Source organism: Patiria miniata, unplaced genomic scaffold (genome assembly GCF_015706575.1).
Source record: "Patiria miniata isolate m_02_andy unplaced genomic scaffold, ASM1570657v1 HiC_scaffold_26, whole genome shotgun sequence".
NCBI lineage: Eukaryota > Metazoa > Echinodermata > Asteroidea > Valvatida > Asterinidae > Patiria > Patiria miniata.
In genome coordinates, this window is record NW_024037065.1 from 6,172,266 (window position 1) to 6,196,242 (window position 23,977).

Sequence of the window (23,977 nt, forward strand, 5' to 3'; positions counted from 1 at the left end):
GTTTTCATTCATCAAGCACGTTCTGAAAATATGGACCTTCAATCCAATTATGTATTTCTGATTGATACATGATTCCCTTTAACCGGTACGTCCCTAACATTACGCTCAATAATTTTAAAACAAATTAATAAGTAATACAGGACTTTTACGGTAAGCACTTACCACTACCCCTGTTGGATGAGCAAATAATTATGCACAAACTTTCTTAAAACAGTGAGGTCTAAACAACATTGAGTAGCATTTTTCCTTTTTTTTAATTTTTTTTTTTAATTTATATTAAAGACTCCTTGTTGTACATGTATACAACCAGAAATCAACAACCTTGAATTCATCTTCTCATTCTGTGTGTACATAAGCACTTAGAGAAATACGTCTTGCTCAAGGACACAATCAGTGAGAAGTCTTCAAGTTTGGTTTAAGCCCTGATTATTGAGACTACATAAAATAATATGGCATCAAAACTAGCAGATAACAATTCCCAAAACACACCTCGATAAATACAAAGCATTTGTAGTTGAGAAAGGTTAAGAGGTAATGGCTTGTGTATTCTTTACAAAATATGACCACTTTCGTTTTGTGGGAAAGAGTAGCTCACACAACCTAAACCCTTAACCTTTGGAGTGTATTTTTTTTGCCTGTTGGTTGGATGTACCGATATCTCCATGTGGAGTGCATTAGAATGTGCTCATTTCCCTATCAGAGGAGAGCATCTCTCAGAGCGCATGGTTATTCCACCCTGTGGAGATGACAATGCAGTTAATGGGGACATTCTTTTTAACCAGTTCGCGCTGGAGGCCTTGTATACACGCAAAAGGTTTGCGGTATTTGGAATGGATGACAGATAAACACGCAGGGAGCGAGGCCGAAAATATCTGTCAGCAACTCACTCGCAGCGAGCGAGGCCGGAAATATGAGTGTGCTGCCCGAGGGTGATGGCTGCAACCCGCCTGGTTTGAGATAAAGTGAAATAAATCCTGGGCCTCGTTCCATTCTGGTCATAATAATCCTGGCGTGAACTGGTTAAGCACATTCTGAAGTGTTGTGGAGTGCAACAGTCCCCTTCCACAGCCACCAAATCTCCTCTCTCTCTCTCTGTATCGGTGACTCCCTCCTTCGGGATGTTCATCAGAAGGTGTGGGCGTTCCTGCAGACCCCACAGCCCAGTGCAAACTCCTCTCCCGTCACTGGGTGCTCAACGTGTAGCGGGCACTCGTCGCCTTCAAGCTGCTTAGCCCTGGGACCTGCAAAGATTTATGCACATCTTAACATTAGCCAATAAGCATTCTGTCATTACAAGATTCAGGCAGAATTTCAGTGCATGGTTGGCAGAAAATGGTTATCACAAGCACAGAAACCCATGGTGAGCTGAACCATAAACTGGGTCCTGGAGTATTGCCAAGGAGCAACTGGGTCTTAATATGCAACTTTAAAAAATTTAGAGTGCTCTCCTCAACGAATATTCAGCCCAGTTAGCCGAATTCTGTCATCTAGTTTAACATGGCACTGTTCAAATGTTTAACTTTAAGCCTCAAGTGTCCTTTACTACTATACCACCTGTCACCAAATTCACAAAAATCTTGGAGCCCTTGTCTTACCTTTAAGCAAGGCAACCCCCTAAGAGTCTTGGTCTATTACTGCATTTGGATTTTAAACCCCTTTTTACGGCCGGTCCGTGGCAAGCAAGGTCACTATCAACAAGATGAACCAAATCCAGTCTTAGCAATATTGGCAGCGCTACCCAGGAAATTCTGAGCATATCTCACAAGCATGCATTAGCTTGAATGCAGCGTGCGTGAGGTATGCTCAGACTTTCCTGGGGAGCGCTGGTGCTGGCCAAGACTGGACTTGATTCCTCTTGATGATAGCGACCTCCACTGCCACATAGCAATTAACCGCATTTGTCCACGGACTGGCTGCAAAATACAGGCATGAAAATTCAAGTTCAGTCTTGGACCAAGCCTAGCCCCTAAAATACAAACACTCAAGTCATCACAATGACAAGAGGAACCACTTATGTCACAAGTCATGTAATAGGAACAGCCTTCCAATGTAACAGAATGATATTTTTGAGCAAATGAGTGTTGTGACCATATTTTTCTGGTCACTTATACTTGAAATGTCACGTTTATTTAAGCCAATTAGCAACTTTCCTATCTTACAGGCCTACTGTTTTGACATTGAATGTATCACTGAAGATCGACTTTTGTTGACCTGAGATGACTACATAACATATCTGGAGGCCCTTCCCATTCCCCCCCCCCCTTTTTTTTCTTTAACCTAGTCTTTTGTAGCACCCTACCTGCTGGGCAGTGTGTTAGATCAATCTACAGGCCCTTCCCATTCCTGTTTTTTGTCCCTTTTCCCTAACCTAATCTTTTGTAGCACCCTACCTGCTGGGCAGTGTTGTAGATCAATCTGCAGGCACACCCCATCACCCCCCCCCCCTTTTTCCCTAACCTAATCTTTTGTAGCACCCTACCTGCTGGGCAGTGTGGTAGATCAATCTGCAGGCACACCCCATCACCCCCCCCCCTTTCCCTAACCTAATCTTTTGTAGCACCCTACCTGCTGGGCAGTGTGGTAGATCAATCTGCAGGCACACCCCATAACCCCCCCCCCTTCCCTAACCTAATCTTTTGTAGCACCCTACCTGCTGGGCAGTGTGGTAGGTCAGGCTTGGGAATGCTGGTGATTCTCTGGAAGTCATCGTGGCAGGCGTTGCAGAAATGCGTCCGGCCGAAGCAGAAGAACACCGCCACTGAGCAGCAGTAGCGGCACTTGTACTCTAGAAAATCGGTTCCATGTTTGGGGCACATCTGATGATCAACACAGAAAAAAGGTCAGTTTAAATTTAACTTGTTTTGATCGATTTTGTGTCGGGGAGATGTAAAGTTTTAATATTGGAGTTTGCCCTTCACTGACCTAACTGGCAAGTTAGTTCAATGGAGGGCTAAACCCGATATTGAAAAAAAGTACGTCTGGATGACCAAAAATCAATCAAATCCAGGCATTGATAGTGAAACCAGCTAGTATGTCAGATTGAAGTTTGCAAGACGACCCAAGCAAGTATGGTCTGCACCAGTATACATGGGATTGAGACCCACGCTAACAATATTATGATTTTTTTAATCTGGCAAGCACTCAGATATCATCAGTTAAATTACCTATAAAGTTTCCATTCTTGAGAAATTTATATGCAACAAAAAATTTAAACAAGTACAATTTGGACTATTCAATATGAAAAAAAATGGATGGAGACCCATTACATTTGATGTCGGAGTTACTGTTAAGGGTATGAAGATAACAAGAAAATGTCAAATCTCAAGATTTCAATTTTTAACAGAAATAAAACTAAATGCTTGTGTGTGTATGCAAAGATATATGCTATAAAATCCAACACAATTCATTTTATTTCACCTGACAGACTGACCACATAAGTTAATCACTGAGGCATGTCCAAAAAAGTTTGATGATCTGATGTAAAAGAAAAACCAAGCGGAGCCCAAAATTTAAGACCCTCTGACTTTTTTGACTTATATTCTCTTAAGATCAATTCACTCAGTCAGTAGTTGAATTGTCAATTTGAATTAGAGCAATTGAAGTTATTTGGACGATACATGTGTTCTTGTGAGTGACGTGCTTACACTTCATCTACATACACAAAGCACTTCAAACATGTAACATATGCGTACCTGAGCCCTGGAGACATCTGAGCACGCTCCACAGACCAACTCCGTTGGGTCATAGTCGCCCTGTACCCCAAGGTCTTGGTCACATCGAGCTTCACCTCCATAGTAAGCCTAACCACAAATAAAATCACCCATCAGTTTATATCAACAATTATACAATGCCTGAATAAATCCCCACCGTCTGATTGGTGGGTTGTTGATCACATGTCAATGAACTATTTTGTCTCTACTCACAGCCCGGCCAAAATAGCACTTCTAGTCCACGGTAAGTAGAAGTTTCATTTCACGGTCACCAGTCGGTCACACGATCAGTGGCTCTGACCAATCAGATGACGAGGATTTATTCAGGTGTTGTACAAAACAAATAATAAATTTTTAACATTCATGCAATGGAAAGAATAATCTAATTTGATGACAGATGGAATGTTCCATTCCACTTGGCTTCTCCTCATACAATTGAGCATTCCATCTGCCCCCTCTTGAAATTACTCTTACCACTGCACTCATAAACAATCATTATTTGTATAATAAAATATCCATCAGTTTATTTATTATAAATTTTAAGAGAAGAATGACAGAGGGGAAGTGTTCAAATTGGGGCAAATAGATTGAAATCACACGTCTGACACCAATGCAGAACTTATCTCGAAGTGTAGGCTCTCTACCTCAAAAGTAAAAAACATTTACTTGTACAGATTTGTGCATATATACAAGTATGTACATTAGCCATGCAAAAAGGCATGATAAGTCATATCCAATGCAAAAGGCATATTCTCTGATGAATGCTAGTCACAAACAAATTACCTCTGATCACCACAATTAGAATAGAATTAATATGGACAGTCACGCAGGTCATTACTGTAATTGAAAATTCCACGAACAGGCACTTTGGTGCTAGTTATCAAAAAGCGTTAAAAAAAACACCTTTAGTAGCTTCGAAATGCCCAGCCATGTCATTAACTCTCACACGACTGTTTTAACAGTTAAGAGCTCCCAGCCTATATAAAGCAGGATTGACTTGCTGTGAGTGTTTATGTAACTTGATACAGCTATGCTTTGACTGTAGGTGATTGATACGCCAGCTGTGCCTACCACTTGCCTGCTTTTGTCGGTTGACTGAATTTGACTTGTCACGGTGCTTGCTTAAAATATGATCTGACTGTTGGTGACTAGCTTGATGGTGTTGGTGACTAACTTGATTTTTGTTTTACTGTCCGTGACTGTTCAGACAGCAGGAGAGTAAAAGAGTCTTTGGGGTTCAATTTTGTCTCAAACAAAGGGACTCTTCCCCTTGGCATACCTTTTTACACTTGAAGCAGACGTAATATGCGTATCTGTTCATAGCAAAGCCTGCGGGATCGTTGTAGAACCTAGCTCCAGGCGTGGTGATGGCCTCACAGTTATGCAGTCCCTCGTACTCCATTCTCATCAGGGCTTTGCGTCGGACATCAGCCTGAAGGTCAACGATCGGGGCCAAGACGTCACGTAGCACATTGTGCTGCATGTCGGCCTGAAATGGGAGGATAAAAGCCATGAGTGATAGGGACTCCAGTAGTGTCTGCGCGGAGTAGTGGACTTCTGCCCAAGAAAGGAGGCTAAGTATATTTTGAAGCCATCTCCTTTGTTTGGTGTCTTCCAAACAATACCAGGCAAAACAATTTCACAGGGTAATTGATATGATGTAACCACAGCATATGATGTAACCACATCTACAGTGTATAGAGACAAGCAGATACATTGTATGCGGTTTATTGTATTTGACTTTTTTAATGTGAGCCAAAATCCCATGTCCCATACCATTCCCGCATGCAACAAAGTGGGCAGGGGGTAGCCTTTGTGAGGTGTTGGTTGTTAAAACAGTTTTTGAAACTAGAACATACCCAATCCCAAGCCAAAACTCTCCGCGAGTCAGCATGGATTCTTTTTTGAATCACCAATCTGCAACTGAAGAGTGCCCAAACAGCAAGGCACGAAAGCATGCTATTGCTAACAAGAGGATTTGCTAACATAATCCTCTGCTCGCTCCCTTAATCACATTTGATTACCCAACCTACAATAATAACTGATTCTCTTATGTCCCCCAACTCTAACTTTTAATCGGACATAACCGGCAAAGACTAATCCATGCTTCAAATCCAATTTAAGCCCAACAAGTCACCGGAGAAGAAATGACACTGAATGGGATAGTGCCATCCTTTTCCCAAACTCCCATGTCCCATGCCATTCCCGCATGCAACAAAGTGGGCAGGTGGCAGCCTTTGTGAGATGTTGACTGTTAAAACAGTTTTTGAAAAGTTTGCAAAACATGTACAAGATTAAGGAATTCCCATCCTAAACCAGTTTGCGTCGGAGGACGTGACTGTTTTTATACACAGGCACATCTGACGGTTTAAAATGTCAAGATTGCATTGACTCGCCTCCGGGTGCATCTAAACACGCTAATCCCTCGTGCCTTTTGTATATATGCACACACAAAGTCCGTGAAGTCTGTGGAGGCGGACCGTGTGTTGATCTTGAATTGGCCGTTGTGCACGGCCTACTGTTCTACAATTAACACTCTAATGCACAACGCTGAGTATTAAAACATATGAGGTTTTCGGCAAGAAATATCTTACAAATACTGTTAAAATGACTCTTGCGAATCAGTATTTCTGGCTGTATATCAGAAGTTGGTTGGAAAATTTTGCCTTTTGCGAAAATTGAAATTTTGGGCAAAAATAATCCCGGTGTGAAGTGTTAATGAAAGTATGAGTGTATATCGGTATGGAGTTGCTCACCTTGCAGATGGGACATTGAGAGAAGCCGAAGGTGATCCGTGGTCCCACCCACTGCCTCTCCAGCACATTCTGGCAGCAGTGCTTGTGGAATACGTGGCCACAGTCCAACTACACAGGGAAAATATGGGCCAGACATATATCAATCATGGGGTAAGTTTCGCTAGTGGGGGACTCAAACACAATCATATTAACAATTTTTACCAGGAGCCCACATTCTTTTATAGTTTTTCTTTTGTCTACCACAAGCAAAATTGTGGAATATATACAGCGTGATGGCAATATAACATTGACATTCATCAGGCTGTCAAACTGCGATATGTCAATATTGCGCATGATTTGTAAGAGAGTACACGTAAGTCATCAGCCTCAAAATGATACCAAACCCAATGTACTTCTACTTTCCTATGCAGGACAACTTGAAGACATTTAGGACATTTGTACGTAGTGGAATTTTTGAAATGATTGTCACCCCATCAATGTGAAATTCAGTCTTTTATTAAATAGTCCAGCATTTCAATCTTTCAAAAGTGAAAAAGAAAACAACATTTGTACTACTCATTTAAGAATAACGAAGTAAAACTGTAATATCTAGTTGTGATGCATGATTGTCTCCGTGCAACTTTTCACACTTTGGGGGATCTAGCCTGGTTACATTTGTGAAGGATCCTCTAAGTAAAAATACTATTTAAAAATACCTGAATGGCAGGTGCACACGCCAGGGCCTCCGTGAAGCAGATCATACACATATCATCAGCATCCTGCTTGAGCGTAGCATCCCTGCTGCAACCATGGAGGCAGGGCAGGCACGACTCCTCCTCCTTGACCCCGCCGCACAGGTGGCCACAGCTCAGCGTCTTGGTGCAGGCGCTACGGATGTGCCGCTGGCAGTCTGGGTCGTCGCAGACGCTGCCCACGGCCAGCAGGCCGCTGGTGGCCATGGAGCCGCAGAAGCGGCAGGTGCCAACGGCGCTGCCTGCTGCTGCACTCGCTGTGTTACCTTGTGTAGATAACCAAAAAAAATAGAATATGTTCAAAAGTCTGGGTAAAAATTTCAAATTTTTAATTAACCCTAAACCCTCCCATGTCCTTCACAAGCCACCAGAGGTCAATTTTGCAGGATGTACAGACTTACAACTCAGCTATTCTTCCCTTTTTTGTGTGGGAATTGATACAATATGAAAACGAAATTCAAAGAATTAACATTTGGTTTCTGCACAATGGTGGATTATTTTGGAGGAATGAGGAAAGTTCCCTAGCAAAAACACCTATGGAGTTATAGTTATGGGGTCAGGATTGTGGCCATTTTTATTTGAACTGGGTCAAACTTGGAGCAAAGGGGCATGTACCACAACTTGTCTCTCTGTGTACCCAGGAGTATTGATATGGTAACTAGCATTAAATGAGGTGATTTTCTTGCATTGAACTGGCATCCTAACGGGGATAAGGAAAGTCTTTTCAGTCCATCAAATTCATATGAATATATTCTGGAGAGTACATTTTTCAGAAGAACAGTCAGTGTGGTATCTTTTGAGCCAGGGTAACATCACAGATGTGGAAAGCGAAGAAAATAACACTGTGCCAACATGAGTTTCCTGTTACAGAGTGTACATGTATGTGTACGCTTTGGCATCATCCTACCTGAGGCAGCCTCTTTGAACTCCACCATGGCCTTGAGTGTCTTGGAATCTGCCAGGGTCATGACCCAGAAGAGCTTGCTGCGACCACATCCCTCATGCAGGTCTACCTTGATGGCCTCTTCCTCCTCCTTGAAAACCTAAAAGGGACATAAAAGAATCAAAAACACAGTGAATTATTGAAATATAAAGGGAAGCTGATCTAACTAGCATTTCATCCTTAAAGGGAATATACAACATTTGCAAACATCGAAAAATAAAACTACCAAGTTTTTACGAAATACGTTACTAGCATGTTGGCAAATGACAGTCTCAAGCATCTTATAAAATTATGGCACCTGGTGTGAAGTCATTTTCAAGAAAATGGTATTTTTGTATACATTTCCAACGGTGGTCCGCCGACCAGCGTTGGAAAAACCTAACTATTTTTCAACTACTGCTCCAAATTTACCATTTATTCAATCCAAATTTTGTTTGCTATTGGTTACATGTTCATAAACAGGTGCAGGCCAGCTAGATTGGTTCCATTGCCTTACAATTTTCCATCATCTATGAATTGATCCATTTTATCTTTTGTGGAGTCAGGGAACCAGACTACTTGAACATTTTAGTTTTTCTTGGTTTTTCAACCTTTTCGAACACAAAACTTCAAAAATGTCAGTGTAACAATATTTGATATATTATACTAACCCCTCAAATAGTTCATTTCTGAAAATTACAGCAAAAGCCAATGATGTACATTCCCTTTAACTGATGCAGCACATTGGAAGTAAACATTCATTATGTGCATTTCCATTGGCACTGGTACGAAGTACAATCCAACCTTAAAAGGAAGTAGATCATTTGCAGCTATGCAAAAGTAACTGATTAAATTATTGTTTAAAGATGTGGATGGCAATAAACTCCCTGCAAAATCGTTCTTTCTGGCATGCTATCATTTTGAAGAAAAAAAAACAAGAAAAGAAGGCAATTCCAACGATGCATCAAGTGACGCATTTTTAGAAATTTCAGTTGGTTTGTAATTCGCGGAATCCGTGAATGGGTGCGCGCACTAGCGTTGACACACGCGTGCATGTAGTTGCTATTATTGTTGGTTCTGTGCATGACATCACGTAATCAGCTGCAACCAGCTAAATGAGAATGTACCCTGGATGCTGATTTTGAGCGCAATTCAAAACTTTTGAACTGAAATCGAGATACTAGAATATTGTTTTCTCGGAATATACAGCATTCGCTGAGCTAAAACTTCATCAGGTTAGTTGTTAAGCACCCTTCTTTAGATTTTGAGCACTTTTGTTTGCTTCAAACAAACAAAATGCACAAATGACAAATGATCTACCCTACTTTTAACACCAGACACCCAAAATGCCTACTTATAAGCACCTCAAACTAAATGTTTTCCCATATCCATGATGCCTACCTTGCGTTGGTGTGACCTGGTTCTACGGTGGAGATGCAAGACCTTGTCGCACTCAGCGCAGAGATTACCGCACTCATTGCACAGGATTATGGCTGGGGTTTCCCCGTCGTCGTGATTGTCGCACGTGGGCTGGTGTTAGACAAAGAGAGACAACACAAATTTGATCTAAATGTACGTAAAATTCAGGGTTTTGGCCAAGTCCATGACAAGTCCATCATCAGCAAAATCGCAAGTCAGGTCATAAGGTACCAGAAAAAGAGATGAACAATGACCAGGCGATGATGTCGCCACTGTGTATTTGAATAGCTGTGATTTGACTTGACACTGAAGGACTTGTGATTGGCTTTTGAGGAATTAAGTAAGATTTAAGGCTTTGCATGGTCGAGAAACTAAAAAGGTTTGCGGAAACACCATGTGCGAATAATTTCTCAATTTAGAGAATGGTTTGAAAAGAACCAGAGTTATCTCTGGTTCTTTTCAAACCATTCTCTTAGTTGAGAAATTATACGCACATGGTGTTTCCGCAAACCTTTCATTATCTGTAAGGAATTGGCGACAGCTTTCCAAAAAAATATCTGAAAGAGTCCAGTGAAACATTAATCCTAACCCCCAAGGGTGATTTTACTAGGAACCTTCCTCACCCCTGCAAATTCCAACACCATACGCTAGACTGTACACATGAACATTTGGACTCAGTTCATTTGTGGTATGCCTAACCACATAAAAGCATAATCAGTTTACTAGTGCAGTACTCATCCTAACAGATTCCAACAAACCCTGGCGTTGAAATTTGACTGGATGAGGATCTTTAGGGTTAAAAGAGTTTCAAAAGAATACCTTGAGAATGTTATCCTCAACAGCCATATCTTCAGCTACCAGTGAACAGAGTTAAATAAGATGCGATAAGAAAAAACTAATGGCCACATTTGTGTTCCAGATATAGAAATTGGGACTCGTATAAGGAAGTGTTTCAGGAAGAGAAGTTTCCAGAGTTTCATTTTTAGAACAAGCATTAGCAAAACTACCAGTATTAGAGGTTGCAACTTTTGTTCGTTTTGAGTTTGGAGTTTCACAGACAAATACATGTACACATTTATTAAGTGGCATCCCCTTGCAAAATATGAACCAAAATGAGATTTGTTCACATCAAAATACAAATGACAGGGATGCGATGTATTTCAGACACAATAAAAATAAGACATTTTACCTTTTGTTTGATAGCTCCTGCTTCCTTGCTGTGTCCCCATTGGCTGGATGATAGCCTCTCAACGTGCTCTGTCTCCAAGACGCACAACGATGACAACGACAACCACAACTGGATAAAACAACCAGCACAAATGATAAATATTAAACCAGATATAGGCACGCCTACTAAAGTTGTTGCCAGAGCGCACAAAATTCAGCAAGGCAGTTGCTCTAAACCCTGAACTTAAAGGGAATATACATCATTTGCTTTTGCTGTAATTTTCAGAAATGGATGGAATTGGGGGGTTGGAAATATATAGCAAATATAGTTACACTGACTTTTTTGAGGTTTTTGGTTCGAAAATGCTATAAAAACCAAGAAAAACAATCATTTTCCTGTAGTCTGGTTCCCTGACTCCATTTAAGAAGAAACAGAGCAGTTTACATATATTGGGGAATTGTAAGGTCAGGGAACCAGTCTAGCTGGCTTGTACCCGTTCATAGGTGTGTAATCGATTGCAAACAAGTGCGATGGTCAACTGGGGCCAGTATTTGAAAAAAGGCCAGTTTTTTTCCAACGCTGATCGGCTGATCAGCGTTGGAAATTGGTACAAAAATACCACTTTTCTTGAAAATGACAGTATACCAGGTGCCATGATTTTACAGGATGCTTTACACTGTCATTCACTAACAGTCCAGCAAGGTATTTCAAAATGATTTGGTAGTTTTATTTTTTGATGTTTGCAAATGTTGTATTTTCCCTTTAATAGTTGAACCTTAATGCATCTGGAGTAATGGGCCATGCTAAAGCAGTTCAAACAGTCCAATGAACTTTTAGTGCAATCAAAATATTTGCGCCAATTTCACTCCCCGTGATGCGGACGCGAGAGAGGGTATTGTGAGCATGCGCATTCCTAAAATGTTTGCCTCAACTTCGAATTGAATTAAGTTCGGCACGGCAAGGGCACGGCATTTAGAACAATGCCGTGCCATTGCCATCCGGAACGACAATAGCGCAGCAGCCCTGTCGAGCCAAAGGATGGTGCTGTGCTGAACTCAATTTGCAGAGAGACAAATGGTTTTCAACGCAGTGATATCGCCGTACCAAGTTTGAAAAAGTCAAATTAATTGAGTTCTGCACGGCAGTATCAAAGTGTCTAGAACTGGGGTAAGCAAGTCTAATTCACAAGTGACAGTAGAAGAGTCCATAAGCCAGGTACAAAGAGGACTACAGGCAGAACCCAATTTTTTTTGGAGGGGGGTTCAACAAAAAGAGAAAAACATAGTTTGTGACTAGTGATAAGCTATGTCAATGGACTGAGTAATTTGGGATCCGACTTGTGCTTTGACTTGTGCTTGACTCGCGATTAACATGTGACTGACTTAATGAAAGCTTTGACGTTGTTTTCATCCTGAAGCAATCTTTCTCAAACCTTCAGCATCTTAGATAAATTATGCTAAGATCACAACAACAGGCCCTCCTAGCTCTTAACAGTCATACTTTTGACATACAGCCGGTAAAGTAAAGAACGTAAAGGGCCATGCAATGAATTTTTCTTAAAACTATTTGGTCTTTAAACTATTTGGTCTGTCACAACTGTGACTGTACGATACTAACTGTGTGTGTTTTGATGCATTCAGCTGGCTGCCTCCTGGTCTCATCCAGTTTGGTGAGTGACAGCACTGCCTCGGCTATTGCTCCCTTGGTCACTGTAGCCCACACCTCCGATAGCTTGCCCTGCCAAAGCACGGAATAGTTATTATTAAGTGATTTTATTAACTATCGTTTACTGTCTCAACAAATAGTGACTAAGTTTTTTCAGCACATGATAAACTGAAGGTTTCACATCCGATGCATGTCTCTAGTAAAAACTTTCAAAACATCAACCAGTTTGTGTGACAGTTTGTCGTTTCAAAAAAAAAAAATGCACAGACTTTTCATCTATTTTCCGAGTATTGTAACACTGGACAAACTGTCATGAACAAACTGCAGTAGTAGAGGAAATGGCTCAATACTGTTGTTATTTGACCAATTCTCAAATAAACAGGTCTATAAATACGTTTAAAAAAAATTAAATATTAAAGGGAAGATACAACATTTGCAATCATCACAAAACAAAATGATCAAATTATCATGAAATACCTTACTGTATTGTTAGGGAAGGACAGTCTAAAGCATCCTGTAAAATCGTGGCTCCTGGTGCGCTATAATTCTCAAGAAAAATGGTATTTTTCCAACGCTGGTCGGCCGACCAGCGTTGGAAAAAAAACTGGCCTTTTTCAAAACCTGCTTCTAATTTTTCATAATTAGTTATTCATTGTTTTCTTTGCAATTGATTGCACACCTGTGAAGGGGTACAAGCCTGCTAGACTCATTCTCTGACCTTACAATTTCCAAAAGTCCATAAATTGCTCCGTTTCATCTTAAGTGGGGTCGGGGAACCAGACTACAAGAACATGATTGGTTTTCTTAGTTTTTTCAACATCTACAAGCCCAAAACGGGAAATAAGTCATTTTTAACAATATTTGCGATAACATACAAATCCTCCAAATCCATTTATTTCTGAAAATTGCAGCAAAAGCAAATGTTGTACATTCCCTTTAAGTCTGTAACAAGTTTCAAATTAAGCAACTGTTGAAGAAACTATAAATAACTGAGTCCTTCGTTACAGCTGTGAGAAAGAAGACCAATAGTATTGATCTGCCTGGAACGGCTTCAACTCTCCGAAGTCCAGAAAGTTAACTCACCGCTGACATGTCCTTTATGAGTCCAATGACCCTCTCAGCAATGTTGTGCGACATGCTTCCCCTCATCCACCATCGACCCTTGCTGGATCTCTTGGAGGGACTCTCCTCAGTTGCTGCGGAAGTACCTGCTGCTGAGTTTGCCGCTATCAGCTGTTGTTGCTGTAGCCTGGCTAGGGTCAGCGACTGCGTGCCCTTGCCGCCACCTCCAGAACCACTGCTGCTGCTGTTGCTGCTCATCATCAGTCCCGGGATCTGTCCTCCGACCCCAGCTGCCCCGGCACCTTTCACTTTGGTCTGGACGGTCAGGGTCTTGGCGATGCAAGCCAGGAAGATGTCCAGGATCCCCACGTTGCTGTCCTCGGAGAAGGACTCGTTGGTCTTGTCGGCCGTGGACTGGGTCAGGATGCTGAGATCGGCAGGGGGCAAGGCGGTGACGCCGGTAAGCTTGGCAAAGTGGGCTGGAGGGATCTCCGGTAGGAGGCGACGGATTATGGAGGTCACCTGTCGAGGAGGGGGAGGAGAAGGGTGATAATATATGAACTTGTGGATAACAACTCTTGGAAAATGGCACCACTGACCATAAGCACCAGAAAATATGGCGTAGAGAGTGACATTGCTGTGGCACATCATACATTTTGAACCATGAGTCATATTAGTCCAAGTAATATTTTGTACTGCGATATTTTCAAGTGCATGTAACTGCTCAAAAGGAATATTTGTCCCAGCAGCTTTTGAGGCACATTTCATCCTCTGCAGAGAATTGTTGTGAGTGCTCTGTGTGAAGGACACGTAATATGCATGCACTTTTTGTTTTGGAATATAGGTATTAAGTAATTTTATCCTGAATGCGTAAGAGTGCCAGTATCCGCTTTGTTCACAAGTCCCCCTCACCGGCAAAGAATGTACAGTTGGGGGTGACCGAATGACGCCATCTTGTCTGACTGCAATATTTTGCCGCAAAGCGCGGCCACTGCATGTACATAATACAAATCCCCTAGTGTCCTGCCCATAGGACGTCATTGCTAGGTGAAAGAGCGCCCTCTTTTGTTGGCGCACGGAGCCCATACAGCGGTTATGTGTTCAAGATTCTGCCCGACTCTCTCTTCGTCAGTGGTGGCAGGGGAGCTCATCACAGATTCACAGAGTCCACCGATTCACAAGCCACCCACCTGTCTTTGCACCCTGGGCGTGCCCGTGTGCAGCAGGGCCAGCAGGTCCTGCAGCAGCGCCGCCTGCTGGGCCACGTAGATCCTACCCACGCTGGAGCCGCTCAGCGCCAACACCATGGACAGCAGCTCAAAGCAGTAAGCGTCAGCTGAGAGGAACGGCTGGGGGTCCTCCGTGGGGCTGAGCACGGTGGCAGGGGCCTTGCTGGCCAGGCTGGCCTCCCACTCCTCTCGCATCTTGGCCGTCTCCTTGCGGATGGCTTGCACGATGTGGGAGCAAACCTGAATGGCAAGGAACAAAAATAACCTTGAATTTTTTATGTCCATGCTCAACAATTGTTTTTGCTTGGATCAGCAAATCCAACAGACATTTATTGTTGGATATTGGTGTGATATTCAATTCAACACTAATAGCAAAAGAGACAAGACATCAAAATAAGCTAATAAACTTCAATTACAATAAATTTAATTACTTAAGAGAACATCAAGGGACATACCCTAGTATGTGAAATATCCCCTTGCACAGCAAAGGTCTATGATATGTGAGCAGATTTGGGGATTAATTACGCAAAACAAGACTCAGCGTCTTGACCTCAAGGTTCTAACCATTTAGCGGGCGCCTTCTACATCGGGTCTTCGACAACCTGTTGTTGTCTTACAAAAACGTGGCATCCAAATTGACCAATTAACGGCTTAGTCCACATTTCTGATCGAAATAATGTCACAGTTTCTAAAGTCGATTTCAATTGGCTGGCGCGCGGGGTCGCATAAATTTGTACATTAGAATATAATGAGACTTCGATCGTGGCTCTGCACACATAAATGTCTGATCCCTAGAAATACACCGCCAAAACAACAGAGATTGTTTGCTGTTCTGAGATGATTGCTCATGCTTTACCTGTTTCTGTAGATTGGTGAGCTTGCTTCTGCTGAAGAGAATGCCCACCATATGTTCCCTGAGATCTGGATCACCGATATCCTGAGAACAGAACAAAAAATATAGCAGCAACAGGTGCAATAAAAGAAATTTAGTTTTGATTCCAAAACCATACACATATTCTAAGGGAAAATTGCATATTCCATTCAGTGACTCTGCCAACTGAGCCAAGTCGCTGTTCCCCAACATTATGTATACTACAGCTATCTTAAACTCTGGGTATTATCTAGTGATGTATTGTAATGGCTACTTTTTAGTGCAGTACAGATTATGGTAAGTTGCAAACTTACAGATTCGGCTTAGAGTTTGAACTCCACATATAAACTCATATGAATTTAACAGCCGGCTCGAATCTGATTTGATGTGATCAATGACTTTTGATAGATTTTCAAATTGGAAAAAATGTAAAAGTAAGACCAGGTTTAGCTTATGGTAGAACTGGGTTAAAATGTTGCAATAGGATTCAAAAACTGTGCTTCTTACCGAGCTATCATCGTCCTGTTTCTCCCCGTTCTCTTCCATCCTGTCTTCGCCGGACTCCTCGTCGCTCAGCAGCTTGCCAAAGACCTGAGATGTCAGCAGTCTGAAGACTCGCAGGGTCTCAGCCTCGCAGTTCTTCTGCTGTAAGGCTTGCGCCGACTGCTGGGGACCTGAGTTTTAAAGAGTGATTGATGAGACCTTGTCCCCATGTCACGGAGCTTGCTAAGACGAAACTCTGCCTATGGGCGTATATATGTGCTCAACCAAAACCCTTTGAGAACCAATACTCACTGCATGGTATTCTGCATGGTAACCTGTTTCTACTCAACTAATCTTGTCTTAACAGTTCCATAAAGTTGGCCCCTAGGGTCAATTTTACAGAGATGTCATATTTAGGCATTGCACAACCGCTACAAGGTTCCCAAGACGCTGTTGCTGGTGATTTGTGGGTGATAGCCGAGGGTGAAAGCGCTTTGTCATGACAATGACTTCTTGCAGCGGTAGGTTATAACCCCCAGAGGGTGTTTATGCAGTACCAAAGCAGAATTGGTACTCGACACCACAATTTCTGAAGGACCTGGGTAAATACAGTAACTTCAATTGCCGAAATAAAACAAGAGTGGGCATGGTGGATGACAAAAATTGAATCACTAGCCAAACAAGGTAAACTTTTGGATCTCATGGAAATCGAAAACACCAGTATCACATGGAAATCCATCATGTACAACCTTCCCAGAAAGGTACTTCGTTTTGGACTTAACGCAATAGTCGATACCCTACCAGTCAATTCTAACCTGTGCCTGTGGGGAAAGTCAGTTAATGACAAATGCGCAATGTGCTCATCTAAAGAAACACTCCAGCAAGTATTAAACTTCTGTCCCGTGATGTTACAACAGGGGCACTACACATCCCGCCACAGTAATGTTCTCTCAGAAATATGTGCAATGCTCGATGAATCTCTAACCGGTAAACCTGACTTCAAACTATACTCTGACCTAGAGGGTAGGCACGCATTTGGATGCAATACAGTCCCCCCTTCTATACTACCTACTACCCTGAAACCCAACCTGGTCATAACAAACATGCACAAGAAGGACATAACAATCGTCGAACTAACAGTGCCGTTTGAGACCAACTTTGAAAAAAGCCATTCCTATAAGTGCCGTAAATACACCAATCTTGTCTGTGACGTAAACCCATCTGGGCTTCACCTGCACATTCATACTCACAGCTATTGAAGTAGGAAGCCGAGGTTTAGTTACCCCCCGACAATAAAAAACGTTTCGAATCTCTGTTCCATGCCCAGACCAAACAAGAAATCAACAAATCTATCACTCGCCTCTCCAAAATAGCTCTGGTGTCATCTTTTGTAATATTCTACTCCAAATATACAACAGTCTGGATCGACTGAGTGGATGACTGATCCCTCGTCTTTCCTTCTGAACTTCTTTCATGACCAGTTCCAGTTCCCTTGATTAATTTTTCGTTCATTGTATTGTTTACTTTCATCGGTTATTATCATCTTTTGTAATATTCTTCTCCAAATACATGTATACATCAGTCTGGATCAACAGAGTGGACGACTGATCCCTCTCGTCTTCTGAACCTCTTTCATGACTAGTTCCAGTTCCCTTGATTATTGAATTGTTTATCTTTAATCGATTATTGGTTTTTTTCCTCTTAAATAATGGGTTTCCATTTCTATTGCCTTGCCTTATTGTCTTCTCACTTTGCTATTTAATGAATCCTGTGATTGTGACATTAATGACCTCGGCTTTCTTTACACATGTCTTGTTTTGTTGATAAAGACACAAATTGTAATTATTTTAAAGCTACCATGTGGTTGCTTTTGGCCTGATAGAGAGTAAGCAATGATAAATTCCTTACCTGTGCTGAGGTTCTCGCCCTCGTTCTGGCCCAGGACTTTGACCTGACGGACCCGCAGGTGGCTATCCGGTCCCTTCAGCTCCACCTTGATGACTTTGGGTCTGTCCGGGCACAGGTCCAGGTTGCAGGTGACCCAGCCCACGTGCCGGGCTTCCATGCTGGAGTTGAGGGTCCGCTGGAGGGAGTCTGGGTTGGGCCCGGTGAAGAATGTCATGCCAGTCACCTTGTTCTGTTGAGAGCAATATGCGATCGGGCAAGTCAGAAAGCCACTTTCAATTCATTTAGCTTCAAGTCCAACTAATGCAGTATGAAATGAACTGCCTTGTTTACACAAACGTCCAGCAATTACTTCTGCCCTATGACTTCTGAGCCAAGAAATCTGCTTACTGTCCAACAGTTTGCAGAATTTTAAGTTGATAAATTCCGAAGTACAACATTTTTACTTCACACAGTCAATCTGCAACTTCACCAAAATCATTCCAACACCCTTTTTTTTTGAAGGCAAGTGACAATTACACGTCATTTCTGGTGTTTCAAATTGTTTTACTGAAACTACACCTCAAGAAAAGTTCAAAAAAGGGTAAAGGTTTAAGGATCCAATAGTGAGCGGGTAGGAACAGTCAAATGAATAAACAAAAGGTGAAAAACAATTTCTTTCTTAAAACCGCTTAAGCAAACAATTATAAGCCGTACCCCTAAATCCCTGGAGTTGTCTACATGCACAGCAACCATTCTGGGTACCAGACCCTCGTTGCAAGTGACGGTAATGGACTTAGTCCGGTTCCTGTCCTCATCACCAGACTCCCAGAACGTCTCAGTGGAGCCATCAGTCAGGCTGGGGAGCATGGCTGCCCGACTGGAGACCTGCAGCTCAGTGGCGTTGGTCACGTCACGCAGCAGCTCTACCTTGGCAGTGTTCTGTGTTAGAATGATTATACCAATTAAGTACTCCTTATTACATTGTATTACATTGTAATACACTGTATTACACCATATGTACATGTACATGTAACACTGTTTTTAATGCATTGTAATTCCAGCCATCGGTCAGGCTAGGATAATTGAAGCTCAGTGGCACTGGTCATGTCACGCAACAACAGCTCTACTTTGGCAGTGTTCTGTGTTAGAATGATTATATCAATTTAGGACTCTATATATTACATTGTATTACATTGTAATACACTGTATTACACCATATGTGCATGTACATTTAACACTGTTTTTAAGGCACTGTAATTCCAGCCATCGGTCAGACTAGAATAATTGAAGCTCAGTGGCACTGGTCATGTCACGCAACAGCTCTTCTTTGGCCTTGTTCTGTGTTAGAATGATTATACCAATTTAGGACTCTATATTACATTGTATTACATTGTAATACACTGTATTACACCATATATACATGTACATGTAACACTGTATTTAATGCATTGTAATTCCAGCAGCCAGTCAGGCAAGGAGAATTGAAGCTCAGTGGCGTAGTCACGTCACGCAGAAGCTCTACTCTGGCAGTGTTCTGTGTTAGAACCATTTTACAAAGTAGGACTCCCAATCACATTGTATTACACTGTAACACACTGTATCGCACCGTATAACACTGTTTTTAATGCACTGTAATTCCAGCCGACAGTCAGGCGAGGATAATTGGAGCTCAGTGGTGTTTGTCACATCACGCAACAGCTCTACTTTGGCAGTGTTCTTTGTTTGGGTGGTTTTCATTAGGACTCTGAATACATTGTTTCACATTGTACTGCACTGTATTACAACTTGTGAACAAACACGGACACAACCTTTGCACTTCATAGTATAGCTGGGAAAATTGAAGTTTGAAGTGGTAGGAGTAACAAGCAAAGTGCTTTGGGGAAGCAGAGGAACTTAAAGATTAAAAGAAATGTGGCTCTTTTTAACCCTAACCTCACCTAAAGCTACAAAACACTACTGAGTAGTAACCTGTAGTATGCATTTCTTTCCATACAAGTGTGCACAACACATGTAGTATTTTGAAGTATTTGGTCCTTGACCCCCAAAGAGCCCTCAGGAAGTGAAACACAAGTGCTATTCACAAAAAAAATGCTTGAACAACTGGGGCTAGCACAATCAAATTTTGAATTTGTCCTGTACAGAGCCTTGGATTGCACTGTATTACAATTTGGGCCCCCAGGGAGAACGGTTCATTGACAACTGATGGGGCTACCCTAGTAAAATAACACAAAATAAATAAATAAATAAATAGATTGTTTCACTAACTTAGAGATTTACAGAGAACACTATTTTCGTTCAGAGAAATAAATAAAATGTCAGAAAATGAAGTTCTAATATGACAGTTTTCTGTGATGGGTTGTTACATGATTTTATAAGCTGCAACTTAACACTTGTCATCATCTTGGTTGAGTTGTAGTAAAAGTTCTCCCCAAACTCATGCACAACTGCTCTGTCCTTGTGTTATAAAGATATTTAGGATTCGGACGTACCAGACTGGCAGGCAGTGAGTCGTTACTGGATGCCACACTGTCCTCCCCCTCCCCTTCCTGGCTGTCCGATCGCGACAGGATCTGGTTGATGTTGCTGAAGACGTGGGAGTGGTGCAGGAAAACGTGGTCCGCGGGCCGGAAGCGCAAACACCAGCAGCGCATGGCCATCTGCTGCAAGGCGCTGCCGTGGGGCAGCAGCATCATCATGTCGGCCACCGTCTGCAGTAAGGTGTGGAAGGCCGTGGGTAACGGATGCACTGCCTCGCCAGCCACGGTGATGTCTGAGAGCGGATGCTCACACATCAGGCCGTCAAAGTCCTGCTGCTGGGACAAGAATCAAGGAAAAGAATCTACAATGTTAAAGGGAATGTGCAACATTTGCTTTTGCTGCAATTTTTTAGAAATAAATGGATTTGGAGGATTGGTATGTTACAGAAAATATTGTTTGCAAATGTTGTATCTTCCCTTTAAAGTTTTGATTTTAACATAATCATCTCGATACCCTGTTTGTGTCCCTTGTGAGTTCCTGAACCTGTCCGCTCTTACCTGCTCAGATACTTTCTTCTCCTTCTTCTCCTCCTTCCCTTTGCCTTTATCGGGCCCTGCTGCTGCCGCCTCAGCTTCATCATCTTTGTCAGGGCTGAGTGGGGTCAGGGCACCCACGTAGTGCCACAGGAGGTCATGCAAGCTGGTCAGCTGGGTGACGCTGCGCAGGAGCCAGTTTAGCGCCTACAAAAACCAAACAGAATTGGAGTGATTGAAGCGTCAGTGCAAGTCAAAAGCTGTTCAAAAGAACTGTGACAGAGATGTTAATTTCATCCCTGTTCATTCCCTTCACCTGTGGCTTGACTCAATCACATCTCACTGATGAAAGAATTTGAGAAAGGTGGAGCTCATGTCGAGGATTTAATCACACAATGAAAATCTGAAGATTTTATTTCCAAAAATGCGATATATACTGAACGATTGTACAACCAAATGTGAGGTGTCCCAGCAAAATGAGACAGAACTGGGCTGAGGTCGAAATGAGAGTTTGCGGGTATTACGAAAGAGAATAAAGACCACTCCCATTTGGTTATTTGCATTTTCCTCCATTATGGCCTGTGCCCAGTTCCATTTCATTGCACAGCTAGAACATCATTGGGAAAACGCCTACTTTGTTGCCGACATTCGTAAGTTATGGCCGAATCCGGAACGGTCCAATGTAATAACAAATTAACAATATGTATTATGACGCATGATTTATCATGACCCCAGTGCTCTGGTACATTTATTGTGAAAAAGTGGTATCGTTTAAACTTTAGCAGGTGCAGTAAGCATCAGCGGAAAAACTGTAAGATTTACACTGACAACCTCTTCTACAAATCAATAATAATAATAGCATTTTTAACTAAGATTAAAGGGCTTTACATCATTATTACCCCTGCTCATTCGGCCATTTAAACATTCCAAATACAATCTCAGCTCCCTGTGGAGTATACAGTTTAATGCTGCCATTTTGGCGCAAAGCAGCTACAATCAATCACAATAACCATCTCTGCCCTCAAACACACACATGTGATATAATGCAAGCCCTACCTGTAAAGCGTAGACCCTACACGATGCCTTGCGCAATGCCTGCTTCATGGCCAGCTGCAAGCCCTCCAGGTCATGGCGCTGGACAATGAAGGACATGACGGGACGATGCAGGGCCCGGCAGCCTTTGCTGCCGCCCTCTATCAGCTTGGCCAGGAGACATGAGGGCCGGCGAAGCAACGAGGAACCATCTTCTGTCAGAAGAAATGGTTTCAACAAGTCAGATATTTCAACTAGTCAGAGGCCGCGTCCGAATTACAGGGCTACGGCTTAGAATTAGCACATGGGTCCATGGGAAGAGGCTGCAGCCGCTTCCATAGGTGCCTGTGTAGTTTCCAGCCATAGCCGATCAATTCTGACACTGCCTTACATCTCAACCAAAACCCTTACCAAGCTTTATTAACCCCTTAAGGACGGGGTGTTATGGGGACATTCCTCCACACATAGAGCAAGTGGCCCGCATGACTGCACAGCCTTTGTGTGGTAGCGGGACTGCACAAAAGCAGCAGCTGTGGAACTACCCACTAGTCGTGTGCCACGGCATACCGCAGCTAGCAACTGCATTCCAATGAGGATTAGCGGCCGCGGCCATAAACGTTTCCTGTACGCATGGGGTTAACCACCACAACTTTACCAGACTACCGACATATTCTATGGAATTTAACACAATGTAGACATCAGCCACACGTGACATTTTGGAGTGCTGGGTTCCATTAATCACTCTCCATAATAATCACAAAGAACAGGTGCTGGATTATGATAGATGTTGGAGAGTTGGATTTACAGCATGAATCCAGATTTAGCAAGGATAATTTACCTTGTATCCATTAGCAAATAAAAAAAGTAATACATTGTATTACATTGTGTTTATTTACGGAAGAATCTCTAAAACCATTGAGCACTCAGGTGGTTCGGGTGCTTAAGGGAGTAATAGGCAGGGTGGTTTCAGGCACTACAGTTACTCATGGGTTAATGAGACAACCGTGGGATTAGCTGATATATTTTCTGCAGGGCAATAGTCAGACTTCAAAGTAGAATTTTGACTGTTACGTGTGAACACCACAAGGTCATTACAAATTCATTACAACTTACTTTGTATACAGAGAGGTCAATTTAAACGCAAAAAGTAATAAGCCTGAAAGAAAGTGCTTGTCAATAATGAATTAAAGATTTTGCATGGATACCAGTGCTAACTAAGTTGCGCAAATTTGGTTCAATAAAGAATTGACTGGGGGAGCGGATCTCAAATTGAATACCTATGGAACACTGTACCAACACTCTACCCACTGAGCTATCCAGCCCTACAATTGGCAGTCTCCCAATTCGCACTAGTAAGGTAGAAGCCATGCTTCATTACCTGATGAGCTGCTGCTGTTGTTGCGTCTTCTGGTCTTGGACTTGGGTTCCCCTTGGGACCCAACCTGACCCGTCATGGAGATGGAACGGAAGTAGGACACTCGCTTGGAGTTGTCGAGACCGTCATCTGTCATCAAGTCAATCAGATTGGAAAATGGCAGTGAGATTTTCGCCTTGGCCTAAAGGGAATTTATCTCTTTTGGGCAAGGGAGCTTTGTGAGATGCAATGGTCCATATACTAGATTTGACGTCTCATTGAAGATGTGTGATCCATGCTCTAAAAACAATTATTTTTTCTAATTAGTTTTCAATTTGTATGTCAATTTTTTTTTTCCAAGTTAGGACATCTGCAACCTTCTGAAAAAGGGATTTTATTTTGCACACAAATGAACCCACCCTGCGAGAGCAGTGGAGTTTTTGCGTTCAATGTCTCATTCAAAAGTGAACAACTTTATAAAACTAGGAAATATGGTCCATATACTAGATTTGACGGCAACATACGAACTAAGGAAAAAAGGATGAATGCCTAAAAGTCATCTCATTAAAGATGTGTGATCCATGCTCTAAAAACAATTATATTTTTCTAATATTAGTTTTCAATTAGTATGTCAATTTTTTTTTTCCAAGTTAGGACATCTGCAACCTTCTGAAAAA

At 42.2% G+C, this 23,977-nt stretch overlaps 1 protein-coding gene across 5 annotated transcripts in view; it reads right to left on the reverse strand.

The window, feature by feature from the left end:
* Positions 1 to 868: 868 nt before the first annotated feature.
* LOC119733946 (E3 ubiquitin-protein ligase MYCBP2-like) overlaps positions 869 to 23,977 on the reverse strand; it is a 63,693-nt gene continuing 40,584 nt past the window's right edge. For 3 of the 5 annotated variants that reach the window (XM_038207311.1, XM_038207310.1, XM_038207307.1), the window contains exons 30-49: positions 23,325 to 23,450; positions 21,971 to 22,161; positions 20,939 to 21,121; positions 20,393 to 20,716; positions 18,618 to 18,842; positions 17,925 to 18,153; positions 16,041 to 16,207; positions 15,519 to 15,599; positions 14,624 to 14,902; positions 13,455 to 13,955; positions 12,324 to 12,443; positions 10,728 to 10,835; positions 9,521 to 9,649; positions 8,105 to 8,240; positions 7,162 to 7,463; positions 6,467 to 6,574; positions 4,990 to 5,199; positions 3,693 to 3,800; positions 2,651 to 2,816; positions 869 to 1,241 (exon numbers count right to left, since the gene is read on the reverse strand). In XM_038207311.1, the coding sequence (XP_038063239.1) occupies positions 1,126 to 1,241; positions 2,651 to 2,816; positions 3,693 to 3,800; positions 4,990 to 5,199; positions 6,467 to 6,574; positions 7,162 to 7,463; positions 8,105 to 8,240; positions 9,521 to 9,649; positions 10,728 to 10,835; positions 12,324 to 12,443; positions 13,455 to 13,955; positions 14,624 to 14,902; positions 15,519 to 15,599; positions 16,041 to 16,207; positions 17,925 to 18,153; positions 18,618 to 18,842; positions 20,393 to 20,716; positions 20,939 to 21,121; positions 21,971 to 22,161; positions 23,325 to 23,450 (3,809 nt within the window). In that variant the 3' untranslated portion in view covers positions 869 to 1,125. The remainder of the gene's footprint in view (positions 1,242 to 2,650; positions 2,817 to 3,692; positions 3,801 to 4,989; positions 5,200 to 6,466; positions 6,575 to 7,161; positions 7,464 to 8,104; positions 8,241 to 9,520; positions 9,650 to 10,727; positions 10,836 to 12,323; positions 12,444 to 13,454; positions 13,956 to 14,623; positions 14,903 to 15,518; positions 15,600 to 16,040; positions 16,208 to 17,924; positions 18,154 to 18,617; positions 18,843 to 20,392; positions 20,717 to 20,938; positions 21,122 to 21,970; positions 22,162 to 23,324; positions 23,451 to 23,977) is intronic. The other 2 variants (XM_038207309.1, XM_038207308.1) reach the window with 2 other exon arrangements.